Source organism: Haemaphysalis longicornis, unplaced genomic scaffold, assembly GCF_048455015.1.
Source record: "Haemaphysalis longicornis isolate Haplotype H1 unplaced genomic scaffold, Haemaphysalis longicornis Haplotype H1 scaffold_8, whole genome shotgun sequence".
NCBI classification, from domain to species: Eukaryota; Metazoa; Arthropoda; class Arachnida; order Ixodida; family Ixodidae; genus Haemaphysalis; species Haemaphysalis longicornis.
The window spans coordinates 119,975,728-119,996,093 of record NW_027526445.1 but is presented as its reverse complement, the minus strand read 5'-3'; the positions used below and the strand labels follow the sequence as shown (position 1 = coordinate 119,996,093).

Genomic DNA, 20,366 nt, shown 5'->3' with positions numbered 1-20,366 from the left:
ACAGTTTCGGGCGGGTTACTAACGGAACTTGAATGGGATTAACCGCTACCGCGTGTGGGTCTGCGTGTGGGTGCATCGCCGCCGCTGACCATCCGAAAGGAGCGCATTGTAGTTTAGCGTTCCTAACCGCGTCTTGTGTTTTCACTCGTGTGTGGTGAATACTTTTTGTGGTCGTTCGGCTTTCGCAGAAACCAAATGCGGCGACCCGGCGGGCCCGCACAAGGAGCCCCACCGGACCAGGCAGGCCGTGATCGCTATTTTGGGCCAGCCAAGGGACGAATTCAGAGAGACACTCCGTAAGTAGTAGTACTATAGTACAAGCATACGCAGCGGCTCTCAGCCGTGGGATCGCAACGAATAAGGCAGAGCCTATACACATGATGTCGTTACTTTCCTAAATATAAACAACGTGTTTATGCCCACGGACGCCAACAGTGACCTAAAAGGTACCATTCTGTACATGCCTCAACCTTGATAAACTGGGTGACTGCTGTAAAAAAAAAGTGAGTTCTGGCAGTGTGAGAGCAGTGGTTTATTATTATGCACGCTTTGTAGACGGCGATTGATTCATTGATTATGGGGTTTAACGGGCCGAAGCTAGACCATGGGCTATGAGACGCGCCGTAGTGGGAGGCTGCGGATTAATTTTGACCACATGTGGATCTTTAACGTGCGTCGAACTCTCGACACGCGGGCGTTTTCACTTTTCGCATCCCACCAGAAAAGTAGCCACCGTGTCCGGGAATCGAACCCGCGTCCGTGTAGACAGCGACCTAAAAGGTACCACATCACCTGAGACTCCCAAAATACTGTGTATGAGTACAATAAATTAGGTGACTGTCTTGAAAAGGAAGTTCCCAAATTACAGAGAATTGTTTCATGCGCCTTGCGCCGAAAGTGACGTAAAACGCACCACCCCACTTCACTTAAGAAAACAATGCAAAGAAAGCAAATTGAGTGATTGCCCTAGAAACTAGGCTAGCCAGTGCGAAAGAACGGCCAGCAGAGTTGGGATTTAATCTTCGAGTTCCTGTATGCAAGCTGGAGGCGATACCTTGGTGTTATAAAGCCAAGCAGTTCCTATATGACATGAATGTTACGGGTAGTGCGTATAGTCTTTGCTGGGAGGGCCATATGATGTCATGCATACAGCATTAGTCAACGAAACAACTAAAAGATATTGCTGCGTGGTATGTTCCTTTGATGTGGCTTGCATAACCTGAGCACATTCGTAGTAGTTCATGAATGCATTTAGTAAGTGCATGCGAACTGCCCGTTATTTCCCATTGGGGGTGTGAGGAGGATTACTTAGTGTTTAAGTCGCAAACTGAGTGTCATTCGAAGTAACCTGTTTTGCTTCATTACAGAAATTGGTTCGTTAAGCACTCGGATAAACAGTCCGAGTTACTGTTCACCGCCAATCACATTATCGAGAAACTGTCAGCGGTGTACAACTTTAGTGACACTTGTAATGAACCCGGGCTGCAGGTGTGGCCTAGCATTGGCAACCTCCCGACTTGCTTCTGCTGAATGAGCCGCCATAACTAACGCATTTGCGAAGAAGAGGCTAGAAGTGCTCCGTCTGATGCGTGCCGTTGTCAACATTTTAGGAAGCCAGGACTCACAGTGGGACCTCCTCCGCCCAAGCGAAGAAATATTATTACAGGGCCACCACCGCAGCGGTATGGCTTCCCTCCTCTCACTCACTCCTTTTGCGCGGCTTTCCGTTCTCCTGTGGGTACAAGCCAGGCACTTGATTGATTGATCGATTGATTGCTAGTGGTATCCCCCTTGAAACGGGGTGATGACATGTCCACTTACCAAGAAAAGACTAATATGTCTATGTTTTATACTGGTCGCTTAATACTAGCGCTGCTCTGAAGGCAGGCACAGAAATACGTTATTTTTTTCTGTTGCAGGTGGTAGCTGTCCTAGGCATTATTTCCCTTTCTGCTTTTCGTCCACCAGCATTCTAATGGAAGTGCACTGGGTGCACTTCTATTGCACTGGGTGTGACCTAGTGGCTCACTTCGGACACTCCTTCTGTTCTTTGGAGCAACTGCTAAAAGTGCTCGGCTGTTCAGCTTCGCTAGCCTAGGCGTAGAATCGGAGTGAATGGTCTGGGTTCGAGCACCAGCAGTGCTGAATTTTCTTCCATAAGACGCGCAATTCCTTACTGTGAAATGTTCTCTTAGCTTAATTTTACAAAAGATTTGTGTAAATAAGGGTGGCTTGTTATCTTCTAGCTCGGTTTAGGGTTGTGGCACGGCACATAAACGTAATTAACAGTCTGCATCACACCAAGAAGTCCCGGGCTTGTACCTGTATGCGAACGGAATGTCGCTCCTTTCACGTCAGGGCACCCAAAGTGTGCTGTGGCCGAATTCTGTAAATTTGCGGCCGTTAGTTTGGAATTACTTAATGCCGGCATGAGGACAGCATGTTTTGGATGAGAGCATGCAAGCATGAATAGGTGCAAAATAGTTGAAGATTTCCATGCTCACAGGACTCCTGAACAAAGGAAAACAAAGATGCAATGCTCACACCAGAACCACACCATTTCAAAGTGACGGTTTTCTTTTTTTTTTTACTAAATTAGACCCCTGCTTTGTACTATACTTGGGTACAGGTTAAGAACAGCAACCAAAGTTGCCTGAGTGCCTTATCACCACAACCTGATCGCACGGCACAGAGGGAGGCAGGAAATACAATAGGAGCAGCAGGGAAGGAGTGAGCCTACTATTGCGAGTGTCAATCTGTACCATCAAACTCGGATGAGAAGAAGCATGTGGTCTCACACATTAAAGGAGCCATGAAGACAAAATACAAGTTGGGTTTATTAGAAAGACTGCTTAGTCCCGATAACAATGATACCAATATCATCGCAATCTTCGAACAAATAACGGAGATATTAAAGAAAACGTGTGAAAGCAGTCGCGACCCCCTAGCCAATTTCCCGCAACTTTTCTATGACGTCACGGAACCTTGTTTGTGCGATTGGCAGCCGCCTAACTGACCTGTCGCGACGACACATGACTGGACGTCTGTAATGGGGCCTCTAGTTCCATTTGACCGCACCACTTGAATGCTAACGTGCAGTTAACGCACTGGAAATTGTTTTATTGTTGGCCCGTATGACGTCATTCTTGCTCATAACACGTCACTGTGGCGCAAAATTTGAAAGTTTTTAATTACTTCTTGCTTTCTTTTTTTTTTTTTGTTAAAAAAACATCTTTTGGGGCTCTAATGGAGCTGACTGAGATACTGAATCCTAGTTCTTTCAAATTACATGAAGTTGTATTTTCTCTTCATGGCTCCTTTAAAGGGACGCTGAAGTGATGTATAAACATTGCGGGATTACTAGCGCAAATTGTAGTCCGGAGCCCTTAGGCCATGCCTCGACCACTCGGGGTGCGTTTACGCGAATTTGTTTAGTAGAAAAATCAATTCGAAAATGCTGTCCTCCTCTCTGCACCCTCGCCCATTTCCTGTGGCATTTTCGTGTGACGTCAGGAGGAGATGAGCTGGCAATTGGCTGCGCTACTGCACAGCTCGCCGACCTTCCGACAGAGTCAGTCGGCTCAGCGTTTAGTCCGCCAGCCGCCGACGGGTCGTCGCAATTCGTTCGCTCAGTTGAAACGAAGCCAAGACACGCTTGTGAAGGGAAGAATGTACCTTTCTTTACTTTGCTAGTTTGTACACTGTATCAAGCTCCAAGTCCAGGTTGCTCCACACAAGCGCTGCGCAAGCGCACATGCGACGCTTCGCTGACTGGTACGCTAGTAGGAAAATCTAAGGCCAATTGAATGCGGGAGAAGAGTCAGTGAAGTTAATATAGGTACTAAGAAAATAATATCAACTGAAACTTTTACCATACAGCGTAAACCTAGGCTGCAGGAAGCACTTTTTTGCGCTGGGTGAACAAGCACAGCGGCCAGCAGCACAACCACACATCCGCAAACGCTTTTCCAGCTAAGAAATGCAATTGCTAGACGTGAGATATTGTAGAAATTTGGGGGACGCTTTCTGCATGAGCACGATACAACAAATAGTAATCTAAGCTGCTTGAAATGCTAAAGCTAAATAAAAGTGTAAACTGGTTATACATTATATACCTTATAATGTATAACATACTTAGCACTCCAGACTACTCGGCTCGTGGCCGAGTAGTCTGGAGCACTATGTTATTTTGCAAGTCGCAAGTTCGAATCCCCGAGGGTACATGCTTTTTTCTTTTTTTGTAAGTTGATTTCCTCGTTTTCGGACGATGTTTTCTATACTGAATTCACCATTTTTGCCCTGTAACGTTCATAGCTTCACGGGCGAGTTTGCAGAACGCGCGCAGACTAACACTGACGCGCCAGCGAGTTCTCGTTGGCGTGCTGTTGCCATAAGCACCGACTGCCTGCGGGCAGTGGGCACAGGCAAGAATCAGCAGACCCTTGACCTGGTGCGAACACGCTTTTTACGATACAGGCATGAGAGAGGCAAGCTCCAAAGTTGGGGGAAAAGTGCGTGGCATTTGAGCGTCTGCGGGGGCGCGGAGGGCGTTCATCCACTGCGTAGGCCTCGGCTAGTGATTGGTACGATTCCAAGCCGTCCTGGTAGGCTTATCTGAGGCATTTTACAGCTGACAACATGGCGGGAGCGCGGTATCATGATTACTGAGATATCGAGAATGCCCATCCAACAATAACATCAGATGTCAAGCATGTTGTTTCACAGAACCAAAACTTGTTTGAGTGCTGATCTTCGACATCGTCCAATCACGTAGCACCTGTTGAGAAATAAAGAAGCGCAGGCAGGGGGCGACAGTAGGAGAAGAAGAGGAGGATCGGAGGTGCGCTCACTGCCTCGCTAATCTACTCGATCACCGTATCGGAAGCCAGACACTGGTCCTCTTTCGCTACACATTTTCTGGTGCCGTGAAACCCAGGAACCGGCGAACGAGAGAATCTACGTTCGACGGCGCAGCGGCTCCGAGACACGCGAGGCTTGGATACCTTCGTACTGCTTTATCCTGGAAGCCTTGCCCTCGGCCGCCGCCCCTTTCGGCTCGTGCCCAAGCCCGCCCTTGTTCCCTTGTTATTCGCAACCCCAGCGTCTTGCTTCATCGACTGGTGCCATGGACGCTCTTCGTATTCGCTGAGATGTCCTGCGAGCGACCGTCTCCGGGACCATGACAGTCCTCGGCGCCTTGCTGCGGAGCCAGGTAGCAACGGCCCTTGACCGACAAAATGTCCTCGACCTCATTTTGCATGACCAGGTGAGCCTTCACAAACTCGACGCTCAAGTTCAGGAGAACCTGCAGAGTGAAGAATTTGATGCTGATGTTTTGGAAGCGATCGATTACGACGAGCGTATCTGCGCCCTGCGAACGCGCGTACGCTTCTCCGCGAGCCAAGACTCTTCCGCAAGCCTCGTTCTTCAACCTCAGGCGGCCCTGGTTACCACCCGCATCGCAACTTCGAATATTCGCTCGCTTCCCACGGAGGCCTGGCGGACAGTGGTCCTGGGTGACATGCCGCCCGTCCGGGAAATAACTGGTGCGGCGGTAGAACAGGACAACGACGACGGAGGCGCTGCAGCCTTTCAGAACGCCAAGCAAAGCCCCGATGGGCTCAGCCCGGGAGAGTGGCTCCAGCGACCACCCAACCCTGGTGTTGCCGAGATTTCCGAGTTGGAGAAATCTGAGGGAGCCTGCCGAGACCTCGCCGTCGCTGACACGACCATCGTTTCCGAGACGTCTGACCGGCCTTGCCACAGCGCTGGCGTCACCAATGCGGCTCTCGCGTCAGAGGCGTCATTACAGCCCTTCCGCAGCCCTCGCATTAACGACTTGACTACTGCCACGGAGACGTCGGACCCGTTCTGCCACGGCCCTAGATTCGATGATGCGACTCTTGTTTCGGAGACCTCCGAGTTTCCCTGTTGCGACCCTTACGTCGGCGACGCATCTCTCTTTTCGCCAGCAGTTCAGCAACCCGGTTACGAGTCAAATAAGTTTTCATTGTGTTCAGCAACAAAAATACTGTTCGTGAAGAAGATTGACTCGCGTCAGGGGATAACGAAGCGCCTGCTCCTCCGACGCTCCATGAGCGAGCTTCTACGCTGGAAGCAAGCTTCGGCCACGCTCGTCAAGGCCCGGTGGGGAGGTATCCTCGTGGCGAAGCAGAACAGATGCTTCTATGGTGACTACCCCTTCTTCAGCAAGCGCAACTCAGTTCAGGACGAGCCTTTGTACCTTGTTGGGCACGGCGAGAGCGAAGTCCTATTGTTCGCAGAGATAACGGATACGCCAATCGAACACACGTATTTTCTCATGGAAGCAGTATCAGACGTGGAGGCGACGGCAATGCCATCATGCTACCGTGACGCTCTCTGGAAATTTGGCAGTATACATCAACTGTTCCTGTTTGATCCTGGCGGCTGCCTGGCGACTGAAAACCAGGAGCATGGTCTCTCTTTCCGGTTGACAATTCGCGATATTCACTTTTAGATCCTAAGTCACTTCGATCCAGCAACCCAGCAAGCGCTCGTTGCCCGTGCCGCTGCCAGCTAGCTCCTAATGAACTTGGCGGCGGCGGGAGTGTGTTGAGAAATAAAGAAGCGCAGGCAGGGGGCGACAGTAGGAGAAGAAGAGGAGGATCGGAGGTGCGCTCACTGCCTCGCTAATCTACTCGATCACCGTATCGGAAGCCAGACGCTGGTCCTCTTTCGCTACAGCACCTTTACCTGACGTCAGTGGGTGCAGCCGCCGCAAACCGCACATGGTAGTTTTTCTTCCTTCAGGCTTTATAAAATAAATACCGCCTTATCACCCGGATAAACAAATGAAAAGTGTGTTTATTTGAGCCAGTCTACGCAGTGCTTGCAAAAACGGGAGCTTGAGAAATATGCACTTCAGTGTCCCTTTGAGCACATTCTTCTTTCAGAAGTTGCGTGCTTTGACGTCGCGGCCTCGTTGCTTCTTCGGTGGAGTGATACATGTGCTATTGCCATTCTTAACTTGTAGCCGACTATGGTCGTGTCTAGCTTGGCATGGCATGCATTCCTGGGGACCGTAGGAGTGCAATGCACACTCGGTGCATGGCATTTGGTGCATGGCCGCATTGTTTCTGTTCACCCCCGTGGCCGCAGGACGCCCGTTCGAACGCCAACCGAGGACAGCGGGGAGGAGGAGGAGCTGCCCAGAAAGGTACGTTCTGCACCTTTTCGCTGCACTCGCCCACCCTTCTGTTGTTGTGAGCGTGGCTGGAAGTTTGTCTGACCATCGTAGATGAGTGGTGTGAAGCGAAGACATCGCCCGTCGGTGCGCTTCTCTCTATGTTAGTAAAATGAACGAACGAATTTATTGATGAGATAATGGAGAGGACGGCCCACCAGCCGGCATAATTTGTCGCACCTAGGCAGTGGTGTAAATCCAGAAATATCGCAAGGGGGAACACACACCTTGCACTAGTGGCCATTCTGTTTTTATAAATATGGGTTTTAAGAAATATTTCGCGCAATGGGGAAAGGACCCTGTCTGATTTTTTTGCCACTGCACCCAGGAGTGGACACCAGAATGCCTGCTGGTGTGGGGAGGTGGGAAAAGGGATGTCGGAAAGGTAGATAGGAGAGGCGGAGGAGAGAGAAAGACTATAACATAACAGTAATAATAAACATGCACGCATGCGCACACACACCAGGAAAGTAAAAAAAAGGAAGGGAAGGAAAGTCGTTGGACTGGGCCAGGAAGCGGATGGCGGGGATGAATCCCGATGTGTCTCCGGGTAGGAGCCCAGGGCCTCGTAGACTGCGTCTCACTCCCTGACAATTCATGTTGTCTATTGTGAGGGGCAAACTTGAGATCTTTGTTTTTCTGGGGCCGCTCCCAACATCGGGGGTAAGATGAAATCCCCGAGTCCAGTCAGGTCATCTGTTTATTTATTTGTTTAGTACATACTGCAGGCCCAGTTTGGGCCCAAGCAGGAGGGGTAATACAGCACATACAATACACTCAAATAAACAGCACAAAAATATAGCCGCACATTATGGCAAACAAAATATCAAACATAGAAACAAAAAAAAAACAATTCACTACACAAATCAAGCAAATCTGTACCATTTCTCCCATGCCTTGCTGTGCCCGACCAAGCTGCGGTGTGCCAACCGCATCAGAGTGTGCTAATGGCCACGGAACGCTTCTGGGAATACATTGGTGTTGTTGAATGGCGGTCGGACCAAGGCCCACCTTTAGTTAGCGCGCCTGTGCCCACTTCCGCAGAGCAGTGGTGTTTCTTGTTCTGTTACTGCAGTGTTAGCGAAACAGCATGCTTCCGTTATTTATGGGCTGGAGATGGGCAAACATCTGTTGTTTCTGTGCTGCACGCATACAGCTGGCAACCCAGGAACAGGTTTGAGAAACTTCATCCCAAGAAACTACGTGCCAAGACGCCATTCTGTAATGTTACTTGCTACAGTTTTAAGGGGCAGGGAAATGGCATGGCTTGGCTGCTCTGCGACGTCAGCGTATACCGTATTTTGGCGTGCATAACCCACCCCTGCATATAATCCACACCCCCACTTTCAGCCTGCCGGAGAAGAAAAAAGTCCTCGCATATTGCCCACACATTTGATACAGGAAAGGCTGCACCAAAGCTACTGCTCAAGTAAAGCATCACATAGTGCGTAGACAGGAAAAGCATGTATTTAGCAAGTAGAATACACTGTCTGCAAGGCAAAAGTCACAATTCACTAACAAAATTCAGTTGTAAGAGTGCACTCGTCCTTGTTTTTTCTTCCTTCTCCTTGTATGTTTTGCGCAATTACTCCCGTGGAAGGCTTAGTCAGTGTTACTGCGTAGGAGCTTCACATCACAACGCGCATTGCCGTGAAGCTGCAAGTAAAGGAAAAAACCCCTCTTATCCGCACCTTTACTTTGCCACTGAAATTTCTCGCATTTTTGGTGCGGGTTATACACGCAAAAATACTGTAAGCTTTCGGCCCGTCAAACACCAACTGTTTGGTCTTTTCCGTCCCATAGACACACAGGAACGAAATGTACGATCCCGTGCGCAGCAGAAATAATACAATGCCAACTTTTTCGTTGAGGTTGTAGCATCTATTGTCACCGTTCACCCCACCGCCGCCACCTCTGGGCAGTTCCAGACCTGCTGAATAGGGCAGGACTAACCTTTAACCCTTTGAGGGTCACGGCCGTACATGTACGGCATCGGCAAACACTTTCAAAATGGTCAATGACGTACATGTAGGGCATCACTTGTATCTTTAAAAAGCGCGCCTTTTTCGCCAACTTCTCTTGCTTGGCATGTGCTGCCACACTTTGGAAATACGTCAAATTTTTTTCTTGCGCCGATGGCTCTTCTTTTTATTTTTTATGATTTACTGCAGCGGCGCGCCGGCTATCGCTTGCGCATCTGCTAACGAGGGGGTGCGCTAGGTATCGTCCACCGAGTACCCGGGCGCCTCTCTTCTTGCGCCTGCCACAGACCAAGGTCGCCTGCCAAACTGATGAGGCTCTTTTCTCTCTCTCTCTCTTTTTTTTTTTTTTTTTTTTTTTTTTTTTTTATGAGCGGTGCGTCGTCTATCGCTCCCGCATCTGGCTGCGCGCGCCGGCGGGTGCGCAGCGGCTGGTTTCGTTATTGTCCTCCGGGCGCTTCCCGCTTTTTGCGCCCGCGAAACTGATGTCTATCGGATTTTGATTCACTCAAAAGGTGCCGGCTTGTTACTCTCTCGTTTTTATTTAGAATTTTTCTTGTGTAATGCCATAATAAGCCATATGTATGTAACAATACAAATGATTTTTTTGTCACTTTACAGTCACCCAAAAAAAGTTTTAATCATTTTTTCTGGATATAGATTCGTCCGTAGAATTTAAATCAGCAATAAAAAAAATCGATCCTGGGGGGACGCATTGGCAAAAAAATTATACCCTCAAAGGTTTAATAGCGCTAGGGGGGAAGTGGGTGTTATTACTGGTCGTGAAAGGTGGTCTTGGATGCTTTTGAAGCGACGGCAGAACTGGTGTCTTGCTAGGACAGAACTAAGGGCCACCGACCATTGCCTAGATCACCCTGCAGCCGCTTCCAGGCCCTAGGCCAAACCGATTATGTAATTCATAAACTGCAGCACGCTGTCCAGTCTTAAATTCATGCGTCAGGGTTCATGAGCTAGGAGGGAATCATAGGAGCAAACAAAAAAAAATGAAAAAAGAAATTTGGTGGTAGTACCTACTCGTAGGGGGAAGGAAAAAAGGAATGCCTCTTCTGTTCAGGTGTCTGTACTCACCTTCTTGCAGCCGTATAGTATATGCAAATCAATCTGGGATGCTACATCAACTACAGTTGATCCCGGATATATCGAACTCCAAGGGGATCGCAGAATAGTTCTATATATTGACTATTCGATATATAAAATATTTCATTTTGCATAAGATTTGCAAAGGAATGTTCGGACTGTTCGATGTATGCAATAATTCAGTGTATCTGGGTTCAATATATCCTGGATCAATTGGTTAACCCGTTTCAAGAAGTAATCGATGCAAGTCTTTTTATGGTTACTGCCTCCTTGCTGGACCAATCAAGAAAGGAAGCACCTTGCTGAGCCAAGTGCGGCCTGTTGAAGTCCCGTTTCTTCTCCTTTTTCAGAAGTGCAGGCCTTTGGTCGAGGTAATGGGGCCACAGAATTTTTTTTTTTTTCTTATAAACACGACGCTGTCTTTGTAAGGCAAGTGAACCATGCAGAGCCGTATGTCAACAGAGCAGTAGCAGAACTGGTGTGTAGCGTGCTTGCGGTAATGAGTGTTCGGGAAAATTATTTGCGTGGCATCTCCGTCGACGACACTTTGGCCTCTGGATGCCAATTCTCTCTCTCCCCACCCCTTGCTTCAAAACCTTGATTTTCATTGGGCTTTTCCCCTAAACGTTTGGCTGATGCCTGTCTTTTACTTCAAAGTGTCTTTTATTCCCTCTCGTGATAGTGGCGAGTGTACTGCCCTGCTTAGTGTATAGTTGCCCAGTTTCGAAGCCCAGAAGAGGTAGAATGGCCCTCTGGTCGTCAGGTTTGCAGAGAAAGATGTGTTGACCTCATTTGCGGACACACTTACTTGCACGGTGCTTTCTGCCATCATGGTCTTTACTCCATCTGTTATCATCACCAATAGATCTAAGGCCCCACCCACTGACTTTTATCTGCATCTGGGCAGTGTTTGTTACCATATTTATTTGAATGCAAGGTGAGGTTTTTTTCCCAAAATCCGTAGTCTCAAAGTCATACCCCGCCTTATATTCAAAGCTCTATGTATGTGTATGTATATATATATATATATATATATATATATATATATATATATAGGCGATTTTTCTGGCGCTCCAAACTCCACCCTCCCTTTATAATTGGGATCGCCTTATAATCGAATAAATACGGTATACTATTCACTCCCTTCCCCAGCAAACATTCCGATTCCCTATGCTGCCTAGCTCTCAGCCTATTCCTTCACATCTAGTATATTCTGTTGTTTGTGCACTTTTTCAGTTACATCTCATCTCTACTTCGTGTGATGTTACAAACTTCGGTTCTAATTTGGCGCCTTACAACCAAATGCCTTGCTACAAAGTAACGGTGTAGAGTTAGTAATTTTTGTAATCTAACAAGGCTGGTCCCGTTATAACGGTTTCCTTTCATTTGTAGCTGGACGCTGCACGTGTATGGGTGGTGAATTTCTTCTTCTCTTGCAGGAGCTCGGTTCACTGGAGCAGTAGGTTTCTGCCTTGTCGCAGTAACGAAAGTCGAGCTAGTTGGTACAGTTGCATTCTCCTAACATTCTTCTTTGTCCCCGTCATTTTAGCGCTGCTAGAAGAATGCAGTTCTGCCTTGTTCCTTCTTTGTTTGCAAAAACACATCACTGCTCCTGGCGTTCACTGTCCTATCCGTAGTACACCCACTTTCAAATTCCAGCTGTGTCCGCTTCTGCTCTTTTAACTAGTCTGTCCGTCCTTTCAAACTGCATTATAAGTACCGTGTTTGCACGATACTAACATGCCCCCCCCCATTGTAACGCACAGGTAAGCTTACTTACGAAAGTTGGAACTCTTCCAAACGCGCCGCTCGTGCAACGAAAGCCTTATTGGCATACCTAAAGGACACAAGTCTTGATCAGACTTTGTAATTAGTTAAAATCATATGTATTCCTCTTCATCATTATAATCATCATTGTCATCGCATTCATCTGGCGTAGCAAGCCAGTCATCTTAGCTGGGCTGACATCGCCAGTTTTCATTAAACATTGTTCTCTCTCTCTCTCTGAACAAAATAGTTTGACACTGATTATACCGCGCTAATGTAAAGACATGGCACCTGTGCGAATACATTTTATTTGATGTATGCAACTGTGGCATTCAAAATTCTTTGTTCTTTGTAAACTAGCTGATCCAGCTCCTGCGAGCATCAAAACTAAAGCGGGGAGCATTGAAAGATGATTTTGGTTTTGCGACCGATTGTAACGCGTGCGGAGATTTTAAAATTACGTTAAATGAGAAAAGGTGCGCGTTGGATTCGTGCAAGTGCACTGTTTTCCCTGTAAGCGAGTAGTTTTTCCTTCAAGTCGGATAGGAAGGAGTGTTCCTCACGTCCCCTGGGTGGGCGTGGCAGGGTGGCGTGCAGTCGTCGGTGGTGGCCGCGCCCACGGCCAAGGAGCCCCTGCGGACGCGGCGGGACGCCACGGCCGCGCAGAAGGGTGATCGGCGGTGCATGGAGCGCAACCGGCGCATGTTCGGCATGATGCTGGGCACCCTGCAGAAGTTTCAGAGTGAAGAGACCCGCCGCAAGGACCAGGTGCAGGTGAGCACCTTGTTGGGAGCAGCTCTCTCTCTGAACCGTTTGGTTGTTCCAAGACAGGCTGTATTGGGTAGAGGAGGGGGGAATTAGCTGCGGCCAAAAAGAGAAAGCTGGCCTGTGTATGACAGATATAGTCAGTGAGGCCAGCTGGGGGTTTATCTGGGAAGAAGAGAAACTGTCGTGTAGGGGAGAGAGTGCCATACTTGCATGAAGCATGCTGCTGTCCAAAGGTACCGTTGTCATTGCGGTTGTTCAGTTCACAGCCTCTGACAGTCTGTGGGCATTATGAGGATACTCTACGTTGTAAGGATGTACAGAAAAATGAATGCTGGATTGCTTCTTGGGTTGTCTGCAGTGAGTCAGGGATGATAATTGAAGAGCCCCACACTGTTTATGGTTCCTGGGTGAAAGGTGCACCACTCACGTGCGCAACCAGCCTACAACTTGTGAGGGTCATTTCCAACGGGCCGTCCCTCACCACGCTGGTCAGTTTGGGCACCCTAGCAGTGTTTACAAAACATGACGTGGTCCCACGGTGGTGCCGAAATGTGTTAACATGAGATGTGGGCAGGTGCAGGTATTGGCAGTGTATGTGTCGGACGTGCTTGTTACTTTCATCAAGGCTGTGTGCGAGAATACGACAGTAGTGTAAAAGAGTTTACAAGGAGTGGCTGAACAGCACAGGCCTTACCAGGTAGCTCGTTGCACGTCTGTGACAGTGCAAGCCCTACTGCTTGTTGTGCAAACAGATGTCACTGGGGATTTTTTGCAGTAAATACCAAGTTCATCATCGGTGCAGCATTCCTGAACCAGCACACAACGTGGTCTTGTGCCACTGCAGTCGTTGGAGAGCCGAAAAGTGGCATGATGCCCTAGTATCTCAAGTGAACAGTGAGGTGCATGTGACACTGTGAAGCTGTGACTTCACAAAGTCCCGTGAAAGCAGTCTGCAAGCAGTGGTGGATGGAGATGATAGCCCTTCCACCCTTTTGAGGCACCTTTTGATCAAACACTGCTAGTGCGTAAATACAATGTACTGAGACAATTGAGTACAATGCCCCTACCGAATGAGTCTTTAAGATGACACTCTGCTCGTGGCTGGTGTGTCCTCCTCTCCCTGCTCCTTCCCACGCAGTCCCAGAAGCGAGCCGAGATCGAGCAGAAGCTGGAGGAGGCCGCGGAGCGGGAGAAGGCGGAGCTTCGCAAGGAGCGCCAGAACCTGTTCCTGGCCCGGCGGCAGAAGCAGCAGGGACTGCGACGCCTCGAGCTCAAGATGGAGGTCGCCCGCCTGGTGGGTGTCACTCACTGTCACCTCCTCCTCCTCCTTGGGTGAACGTTCCCTGGTGGCGCTCTCGTTGGGCGAAGGAATCGAGCCGCTTGCTGTGGAATCCTTCACCCGCTTGCCACTGTCAAGCGTAGTACATTGTGGGTGGTTCGGCGTTCCTCAGTTTCTGTTCTGTTCCCGCCACTGTTGCGCAGCACGAGGAAGCAGAGGCGCGGCAGCGGCTGCTGCTCAACTTCATCCACACCAAGACCAAGCCGCACATCATGTTCAAGCCAGCCAAGCACACGCCCGAGACGCAGAAGCGGCTCAAGGAGTCCCAGAAGCGCATCCTGGGTGAGTGGCCACGCAGGGGGAGATAGGGTTCGTTCAGCTTCTCGGCGTTCCTCCTTGGACATGACAAAGGGTTTGCACCCAGCGTTGTGGTCACCTTCCGAAGGCTGGTTTGCTGCTTCGTATTGTTCTTTAAAAAAACGTATCTCATGCACTCAATCCTAGCTTCTCTAAAGCAATATCAGGTGCAAATACTCCGTACACTTATGGGGCAAAGGGATGAGCATTGTGCAGTTACATCCGTGAAGAGTGTTTTTCTGGGCTTTTCTGAAAAGCTGTTGTGAAGGAGGTTGGGTGGATGTAATTAATTATATATTGTTTTTGCATGCCAAATATTTGAAAAGCATTAGTTTTGTTGAGTATGCTGATTTTGTATCGTTTGCTGTGCTGTTTTGATAACAGTACTGCAAAAGAATTTTGGGTGTGATGGGAATTCTTGAAATGTCGGACTGCGCAGTGTGCGCTGAGTGTGGACTGCCCCAAGTGTTTTTCATGTTGCGAAGGATCATAGAAATCGCCAAACCACTGGCACATGAACGATTTCAGTGTGCCTGGTGCTTCTACAGCGGTTGCCCTGAAAGGAGCGCTATGTCAGCTGAACTAGTGCTTCCTTATTGGTTTCCAGAAAAACTTCCAGTCTCATGGAAACCCAGGAAACATCTTGTGGCTGCTGTTTGGCTATGTGGGGGGGGGGGGTTGTGGCGTACCCAGTGAGCACCACAATGCAGCTAAATGTACCACCATAGATATGCAGCAAGCAGGGGCCCCTCCTGTTGAACAAGAAGCCCGAGATTGTGCCGAAGATGTGCTAGAATCTCAAAATAAAAAGAGCATGGTTTGAGCAACCAAAACTTTGTTTGCTCAATCCATGCAGTGAAAACGCGGGCCACTTTGTATTGTAAAAACGGCCGCCAAAGCCCAAGTTCTACTAAACGCCCGTTGACGCCAGTGCAGCAGCATTTGTTATCCGATCGGCTGCAAAACAGCGATGCCTGACCTTTGAACGGTGAGATGTTTACAAGGACGAGGTTAAGTTACACCAGTGGGTAAACGCCAGATGTACTTGGTTTTGAATTATGAGGTCGGTTTGCAGTAAACTTTCATTCTGGTTTGGTTGGGCTGCTCTGTCCGCACATTCTAAAATAACGGGTTCATAGCTGGGAAGCTGGTGGCAGCGTTTGCCAAATGGCACGAAGGCTGCTACACAGACAGTCATAGGACCGTGTCTTCAAAGTGTGAAAAAGATCCGGCTGATGTCGGGGTGGTGGTGGAAAGAGCTTAATTATGAATGCACCGCCAAGTGTACATTAATTTTTCTGGGACTCTGAAGTGGAGGGGGGTGGGGGTGCATTCAGTGTGTGAGTGCCCCCGACATGTGAAGACACTGGTTGCGTGTTTTTACGCCTTTCAGAATGCATGCGCGGATATCTCAAGCGAAGGAAGACTAGGCGGTCGTAACCGACCACTTTGGACGCAAGTAGAGCAAATAAATAGCTACGCACTTCTTTTTTTTTTTTTTTTTTCTGTTCTGTGTGCTCGTTTGGCTTGATTTTTGAAAATAAATGCAGATTTTGGATAGCTGCGGAACTATGGAGGTTTGCAATACACACGCCCTACCTGAAGGCGCCGTGGGTGCCGTGTGTTTGGCATGTTTTGTAGTCCAGCAGCTAAAAGAAAGAGTTGAGGGACAGGCATACTGAGTCAGCTATTTGGGGACGTTGCCTCAAACTTTCCTCTGGACAATGCTTAGCCTTTGTTGAGGTGTGCAAAATTTGTGGACTGCAAATCAAGTATAAACAATCGAAACTGACAGCTAATTGAAAGGAGTGCTTGCAAAGATGAATATTTTTGCTTTAATGTTTGTGGAGCTTCTCAACAAAGCTGCAATAAAAAAAAAATGGAACAAGTGAGTTTAGATCAGGACTTTGGACACCTACCTATGTGTTCATGTACCAGCGGTTGATATGCAAAATGGTGAGAAAATTATAAATGAAACAATGTAAAATCATGGCAATGGAGCAAATACACAAAATTTATAAATGTGACAGATGTGGTCATGCAGAAATATGTGCTCTTCAGCATTTATTTTTTTCTTTTCTTTTAAATGTGGAGAGGCTGTTAGAGTGATTACAATCCTGGCAGAAAAAGAAAAGCTTGCTAGGCAAGCTATTCTCTTAGTTCCTCATTCATGCACCATTTATACAGAGCTCATTTTGTTTGTTTTTGTTGTTCAGCAAACAGTGTTTTACTTTCACCTAAAATACCCCATAGTTGGAATGTGTGCATTCTGTACAAGGGCAATGCTTGCTAGGCTTTTTTTCTTTTTTTCACAGCTGTGGCCTTATCTTAATTAGCCTGATTTAAGTGCGCATACTTATTCTGAATATTTTTTGCAACAAAGCTCAAGCCAAGTTAAACTGATATTCGAACTGTCTGGTTCAAAATGAGCCGAAATAAAATTCACAAAGAATCTTTTATATATTAAAAATCTGCTAATAGGCTATTAAAAACTGCAACACACATGCAAACAGAGTGTTTCAAGTAACTTAAACCAGGCAATAAAATAATGAAGCTTGAGTTTCCCGGCTACAGAGGCGTTTAACAAAAAAAATTACGCCCACCTCCCCTCGCGGGAACCCTGGTGTGATGCGACGCTTAGGGGGGGTTCAAGCGCAAGCGGTGAGCAACCGTCGACCGAAAGGCCGCCGGAGAGCGACACACCGGTTATGTGCGCAGTGCGCCCGAAGGAGAGGAGACCACGGAGAGAGAGAGAGTACTGCACATGCGCAGCACCGCGCGCAGCGCTGCCCACCGGCGGAGTGAGAGCGCGCTGGTCCGCACACCCGCAGGTGTTGAGAGAGAGTGTTCGCTTTCACCTGGGCACGCGCCGGCGCCAGTGCGTCTGCCGCGGCTATGACGCAACACAATCCACTTTAATCCAATCCAAATCCAAGCCAAGCCAATCGAATCGAATCCAATCCAATCCAATGCCCCTCGCGAGAGAGTGTTCATTATCGGAGAGGAGAGGGGGTGAGCGGAGGAGAGTACGGACGCCGATGACGACGGACGCAAAAATAAAGGCCACCCTTATTTCTTTGTTACAATTTTAGAAATATAGAAAATTTAAGCACTGCGGTTGGTAAAATAGCGCTGCAAATCGAATCCTTTATTTCTTTGTTACAATTTGTGGAGATAGAAAATTCAAGCACTGCGGTCGGTAAAATCGCGCTGCTAATCGAATTGGATAACAAACACGTGTTAGCGCATGTATTTTATGGGGTTGCTTTAGGTGACCAAAATGAGGAACTAAAGTGTGGGAGGCCGCATTTCGTAATCAAAATATAATTACTTATCATTCACGTTGGCACAGACCACAGACCATGTTGGTGAATTGAGGATTTGACTAAAGCAAAATCTAGAAAAGTGAATCTAGAAAAGTTTTTTTGAGAGAAAGTTGTATTCTTTATGAATTTTATTTCAGCCGATTTCGAACCAAACAGTTCATATATTAGTATGTGTGTGTAAAGTGTACTTGTTTTGAGCTTTGTTGCAAAAAAAATATAGAAAATGAGTTGATGTATTTAAGTAAAGGTAATATTTGAGGCTGTTGGTAATTTGTTTGGAGTTCGGTAGTTACTCCCGCATGCCATTCTTGCGGACGACATTCGTACGAATACATTTCTTGCTAGGGTATGGAATGTATTCACAGGAATGTCATTTGCAAGAATGGCATACGGGAGTAACTTGGGTAAGGAATGTACTTGAAGTGAGGCTGCTTCATTATTTTAATACGTCAGGACCACCATACACAAGGCCTACACTACTGAAGGAATTTTTTAGGTTGCCTAGGCACCTCGCTATCTTTTACTCAAAGTCCACGGGAAATTTTGTACTATAGCCAGTGTGTTGTGTATATGCTGCCGCTGCCTGCGCTGTTATCAGGTGTTGCTGTTCAAAGGTCAGGCATCTTGCTGTGTGGTGTAACTGGATGAGGGCTCGGGGAGGAGGTAATTGAGTGGCGAGTTGTTGGTAAAATAACTGGCACAAATCGCGGAAACCAAGAAAACATTTTACGGCTGGGGTGTGATGCACTGGGTGTTCCTTGAAAACTTGTGGCTAAGTATTCTTTTTATTTTTGCTTTTTTTTTTTATCAAAGGGTTGGCAATGGAGTTTGCATGCGTACTTCAAGTACGGGGCCTGGGTCACTCAGCTATACTCCGAATCAGAGTCGGAGCTTTATTGCCTATATATCTAGGGGCCCGTTTTGACGAGTGTGGTGGTGCCTCGATCAGCTGGGAGTTCCTTGAGTGGGAGCTATTGGCAAATGTCACATAGTTAAAGGGGCCCTGAAAGGCATTTTGAGCACACTAAATGAAGTAGCGCAATCGTTAGATTGGGTCGTCAACGTCATCTGTGCCAAGTATTACTCTTTTACGCGCAGCGGAAAGCTCACACTTTTGTTGCAAAGTTTGTCGCTTTTTTCTCACCCTTCCCTTCGTGTTTTTGGGCGCCACCATCTTCACATGTCTACATCATCGATTCCCATATGTTCGTCATGAGCTAGACATCCTGCTATTGGGCGGCTTTTTCGCGCACTTCCGGCAAAGAGATGAGTCGTCTGCTCAGCGTCTGCTCGCCGGCTGATCTGCCAGCGGAGTGGAGTGCCGGAGTGCTTGGACATTTTACGACAAACGAAACAAGTGTAAACAAACGCTTAACCGTTCGTATTGAATGCAACACGGCCATAACACGACATGGATATTCTCTTACCTGAGTACGTTCCATAAAGAAAGCGTTGAAGCCCCGTGGCACTTCTTTCGTGCAATCGCAGAGAACGCCCTGAGCCGAATGCCCGGGTTTGACGGATACATTTTATTCAACTTCAAAACAAAGCAGAGACGCGTTTCGAACGAACACAACGTCACAACATGCGTTGCAAGTCTGAACCGCGATTGACAAACGATGGGTTGCCTCCTGCCCGTCGTAAATTCGGTACTCACCTCGCGCGCGGTTTGCGGGGACGAACAGCAAGTCACTTAACTCTGGCGCACAAGCCGATGGCTTTTAGCCACGCACACTGCACATACCCCATGCGAGGTTGAGTCGTACGTCGCTCGAGAAAGATAATCCAGAACATGGGAAGCACTATCCACCCGCAGAAGCACAACGTCGCATTTCATCACGAAACAAAGGCGTCCACAACACACACACCATCGCCTCCTGTAATGCCAAACGCATCTCACACTTCCCAATGAGAGTGAGTGGTACGCCTGCAGTGCCCACATGTCGCGAGATGGGGCCCCGAGCTAAACCGGGATCACGCAACCGTAACTGACTTCTGGGGCGGTTTGTGCCTTGTTGCCAAGGCGACCGATGTTTGAGATTGTCAAAGAAACGGCGCTCGCTCCAGCGCTAGAAAGCTCACAGCCGCGCCGGAGCATGTTTTGCCAACGTTGCCGCTCTCCACCACGCGTCGCCCCAAGCTGAACTGGTCACATGATTGAAGCGTTTTGTGCACGGGTTCTGTATCGGATTAAAATGTCTCTTTCACATGCCGCCGGCAGGAATTACCACCACCGCAAAATAAGACAGCAACGTACACCGCTAAAGGGCAAGGCCAGGCCGCCGCACACGAGCAGCCAGGTTTTTCGTTCGCTTTTCCAGCCTTGAGCGGAGTGCATGATTCAAGGTGTCAACAAAGCTTGCCCGTAGCAGACGGCTGTGTGAGCCAATAGCGGAAGTACGTCACCGCCGCGGAGCGCAGCATCACGGGAGGGGAGGCTGGCGCGCCGTTAACAGCGGAGAGTAAGTTGAAAGGAGGAGGAAACGCGGTGAGACGATAATGCGCGGTTTTCGATTTACGATTTCTCAGCTAATACTCATCGCTTTAACAAAATTCTTGTGGGAGGA

The 20,366-nt window shown here is 48.2% G+C and overlaps 1 protein-coding gene across 1 annotated transcript in view; it reads left to right on the top strand.

Annotated features, from left to right (window-relative positions):
• Pnn (desmosome associated protein-like protein pinnin) overlaps positions 1-20,366 on the top strand; it is a 34,468-nt gene that overhangs the window by 267 nt on the left and 13,835 nt on the right. The window contains exons 2-7 of the mRNA XM_077681842.1: positions 189-296; positions 1,611-1,682; positions 7,141-7,198; positions 12,655-12,843; positions 13,976-14,131; positions 14,320-14,458. Coding sequence (XP_077537968.1) covers positions 189-296; positions 1,611-1,682; positions 7,141-7,198; positions 12,655-12,843; positions 13,976-14,131; positions 14,320-14,458 — 722 coding nt within the window. The remainder of the gene's footprint in view (positions 1-188; positions 297-1,610; positions 1,683-7,140; positions 7,199-12,654; positions 12,844-13,975; positions 14,132-14,319; positions 14,459-20,366) is intronic.